Source organism: Mytilus trossulus, chromosome 10 (genome assembly GCF_036588685.1).
Source record: "Mytilus trossulus isolate FHL-02 chromosome 10, PNRI_Mtr1.1.1.hap1, whole genome shotgun sequence".
NCBI lineage: Eukaryota > Metazoa > Mollusca > Bivalvia > Mytilida > Mytilidae > Mytilus > Mytilus trossulus.
Genome location: NC_086382.1, coordinates 21,076,924 through 21,081,192, shown reverse-complemented (window position 1 = coordinate 21,081,192; position 4,269 = coordinate 21,076,924). Strand labels below are relative to the sequence as shown.

The 4,269-nt window shown below is 33.0% G+C and overlaps 1 protein-coding gene across 1 annotated transcript; it reads right to left on the bottom strand.

Moving 5' to 3' along the window:
* Positions 1-1,872: 1,872 nt before the first annotated feature.
* On the bottom strand, positions 1,873-3,624 carry LOC134686066 (uncharacterized). Its single transcript, XM_063545757.1, has one exon. The coding sequence runs from the start codon at positions 2,945-2,947 to the stop codon at positions 2,051-2,053; it is 897 nt and encodes a 298-aa protein (XP_063401827.1). The 5' UTR covers positions 2,948-3,624; the 3' UTR covers positions 1,873-2,050.
* Positions 3,625-4,269: the final 645 nt, after the last annotated feature.

Here is a 4,269-nt window from a genome sequence, read left to right as displayed (position 1 = left end):
ATTACACACTGAGAATTGAAAATTACACACTGAGAATTAAAAATTACACACTGAGATTTCAAAAAGACACACTGAGAACAAATAAACTGAAAACACACACTGAGAATTTGAAATTACACACTGAGAATTTAAAATTATACACTGAGATTTGTGCGCACTTTTTATGCGCACATATCTAATTAGCATACTTGATCTGAATCTATTACAAGCTTAAAACAAAAAGGGGACAGAACTCGTTAGTCCTTCGATTTGGTTCCAAATTATTAATAAAAAAACTTTAGAAATACAACAACAAGAAAAATACCCACTTAATACTCTTATTACAAAATATAACCAAATGGTGAAAAACTTTATTAAAATTATAAGAAAACATTGGAACAATCTGCATAAGAATGCAGTGAAATTTTTACCCAAGTGTCTATTATAGCATATCAACGTAACAAAAATATAAAAGATTAACTAGCGAAACCAGGGAAACAGTTGGAAGACTTTTGAAAAGGGACCCACGGTTTTAAGTTTAAAAAAAATCATCCCGATACACTGGTATCGGAATTATAGGCAACAAACTTATGAATATGAGCGATGTTAAGTCTTGAAATTTATTACGAATGTTGGTTGAAGGAATCGCATTTCATTATAATGACAAGAGTTCTTGAGATCAAGATATTAATCTGTTGAATCATTCATCTCATGAATATTCATTAGTAATTTGCATATTAATCTCAGTGTGTATTTTTGAAATCTCAGTGTGTAATTAACAATTCTCAGTGTGTGTTTTTCAATTTATTTCATTTCAGTGTGTCTTTTTAAAATCTCAGTGTGTAATTTTGAATTCTCAGTGTTTGTTTTTTATTTTTTTAAATCTCAGTGTGTAATTTCGATTTCTCAGTGTGTTATTTTAGGTTTTTAAATCTCAGTGTGTATTTTTTTTGAAAAAAGGGTTTAAACATAGTTTTGACGAGAACGGCTTGCCATACATTTCTTTGTAGATAAAGGGAAAAGTTTATACTTTATTTACATTAGAACCATTTCAATTCTAAATTATCTTGAAACCATTACCATTATATCATCGGTATCCAGAGGCGGATTTAGGGGGGGGGGAGGGGGGAATTGGTTGCTTATATAGGGAATCACTGAAGCGTGACTGGAGCGGGCCCCCTCTTAGGTCAGTCAGTGGGCCCCCACTTATGAAAAATTCTGGATCCGCCACTGGTATCGGATAAGATTCTTGAAAATTAATGTCTCTTCGCTGATGATCGAGGGCAAACTATTGAAAAATCTAAAACTGCATACAATAAATTAACTCGTCATAGATACAGGATTAATTTTGTATTGACACCAGACGCAGGTTTCGTGTACAAAAGACTCATCAGTGACGCTCGAATCCAAAAGTTAAAAAGGCCAAATAAAAGTCAGAAGTTGAAGAGCATTGAGGGCCAAAACTCATAACAGTTTGGCCAAATACAGCTAAGATAATCTATTCCTGGTGTGGAAAAGCCTTTATATTTTAAAAATTCAAAAGTTTTGAAAACAGTTAATTTATATGGCCATATCAATGATAAGTCATGTCCACACAGAAGTGCTGACTACTGAGCTGGTGATACCCTCGGGGAATTCAAACTCCACCAGGAGTGGCATCGACCCAGTGGTTGTAAAAAAATCTAGACAAGATTTAAATTGATATCTTAGTTTTTGAAATAAAAAAAATGTTAATAAAATAATATTTGCTAAAACTTAAGGAAGTTCTGGTTAATGGGCTAGCTTGTATTACCCTTAGAGAGGGCCAATCAAAAGCAGACGTATGGACACAGTGGACTGGGCTAAATAGTTGTCTCTTTTAATAGTTCAAATAAACGTTAAATTTTACTGGCCTCTAAAAAATATATTAGTTCAGTGAAAAAGAACGTCACACTAAACTCTGAAACATAAATAAAAGAATTAAAATTTAAGAAAATAAACCATTTAGTTTAAAAGTTATCAAGGGTATTAGGTACTTATTAGATAATTCGCATTTGCACTTCATATATTCCTATTACATAACATTATCTTTTTATGATCTTCTTTCAATACAATTTACATAATTGTTGATTATTGTTACGTTTCCATCGACGAATGTTATCCATATTTTGTCACTGGCATCAGTGGCTACTGATAACGGTTCCAATAATCCATGCGAGTCCATTTTTAAAAGTTTTTCTAAAAACCCGTCTGGTGACAAAATGTGTATCGCATTATTAGAATAGTCCGAAATGATTATGTTTTCTTTACTGTTACAGCAAACGTCACGTGGGTCGAAATCCCGATCAACAGAAGTTCCAATGTATCCACATTTTAGTTGGCAACTCTTATCGAAAATAAAAATCTGTCCTTTAGTTTCTTTGATTCGATCGACGACAATTAAATCCTCGTTGAGATTTTCTGTACATCTATACGGGAAAGTAAAGTGAGTTTTGCCACCTGGAGATTCAATTTCGCACACTTTCTCTCCAAACGTTGTCATTTTTGCTACCATTGTCCGTCCTTTCAACTCTGGGATAAACGATGATTTATCAGCCAAACAAATCCAGACTTCCTCCCCAGATTTTGTGGGGCATATCCCAAATGGGTGAAAAGGTGCAACATGAAATCTATGTTGAAGTTCGCCGGTCTCTCTCAATACTTTTATGCTACATTTTTCTATGTCTGTTACCCAGGCATTCATACGATTCGTTGTATAAATTTTTTCTATTTTTCTGCGTTTTTCGTTTTTTATTTCTTTTACCAATTCACCTTTATGTGAAATTAAGAAAATATTCCCACCGGTATCCATAGGATACAACCACGCCCTGTCTCTTCCAAGAGGGGATATTCCTATACGTTTCTGCTTCCATTGGAATTTTTCTTTGATCTCAAATTTTTCATGTTCATCAGTTGTCCAATCAGAATCCATATCAAGTCCATCATTCATAGTTCCAATGATTTTTCTGAGTAATCCATTACCTGGCAAATTGTGAGGAGATATGAACTCTGGGATTTGTGGTAGAGGTTGATGATTTTCTTTTGAATCAAGTTCTTCCAACTGTTGATTAACTCGAACTCCAACACGGACAGTTTCCAAAGCAGAGTTAAACGATGGAAGCCGTTCACAACATATTTTAATTTGTTCAACTTCAATCAAAGTTGTTTTGCATTCGTCAATAATCTTGTTCAAGATTTCACTTACTTTTTCGTGTCTTTTCTGACAGTCTTCCTTTAGGGAAGATTCTATCTCCTTCAAATAATCTATTAATGCTTTTATTCGTTTATGAATGTTTTCCCTGTTTTTGGTCTGTTATCTTGAGTTTCGATCGAGCATGGATTTATAGTTCGAAATTTGCCGATCTGTATTAACTCTTACTTCGTCAAGTTTCGTTAAAAAATGAGGTACACTTTCTTGAATGTCGTTTCTTTTCGTTTCAATTGTAATAAGTGATTCGTGATTTGAATGTCCCACCTGACATAGACTACATATGAGTTGTCCACAACAAAAATATTCGGGTCTTTGTCCTCTGTGATTGCTACATCTCACTGTACCTAAGCGTGCAGACAAATGACCATCCATTCTTTTATTTGCCAGTCAAGTATATACACATTTATTTACGCAGAAGGTTCATAATATGAGGGAGAATTATATATGTATTTGTGTATATTGAAATCAATAGATGTAAATAGATATATTGAATTGAAAGATTTAAATTTAAATGTGAAGTTTAAATGACAAGTCGAAACGAGTGAAGATAGTCGATCGGATATCAATAAGTTTGTCGTTTATTTAAAAATAAACAAGAGGCTCCAAGCAAGATATATTTTGAATTTTGTTTATTACAAATCTGAAGAAAAAAAAATAGCACAGACTTTGCGGTATTCATAACACGGTAAAACATTTTTAAGACTGCAGTGGTTTCAGTGTATCACATGCAGAAAAAGTTAAATCACAAAAATACTGAACTCAGAGGAAAATCAATTCGGAAAGTCTCCAGGGATGTCTCCATTTTAAATAAAATTAATGACGGACAAGTACCATCGAACATGTAGAAATTTAAAAAAAAAGGGAAATTAAGATTGGGGATATTTTTTTTTTTTACCTATTTAAGATGATAATACGAAAGGGTGGTTTAAAAGAATACGAAATAAGCCACTGTATTCAAACATTTTGCCTCGAAACGACCTATATGATATTTTTTTAAATATTAAAGTTATCATGCAATACAATAGATTTAAGACATCTGAAGAATAATAAAGCCTTCAGAG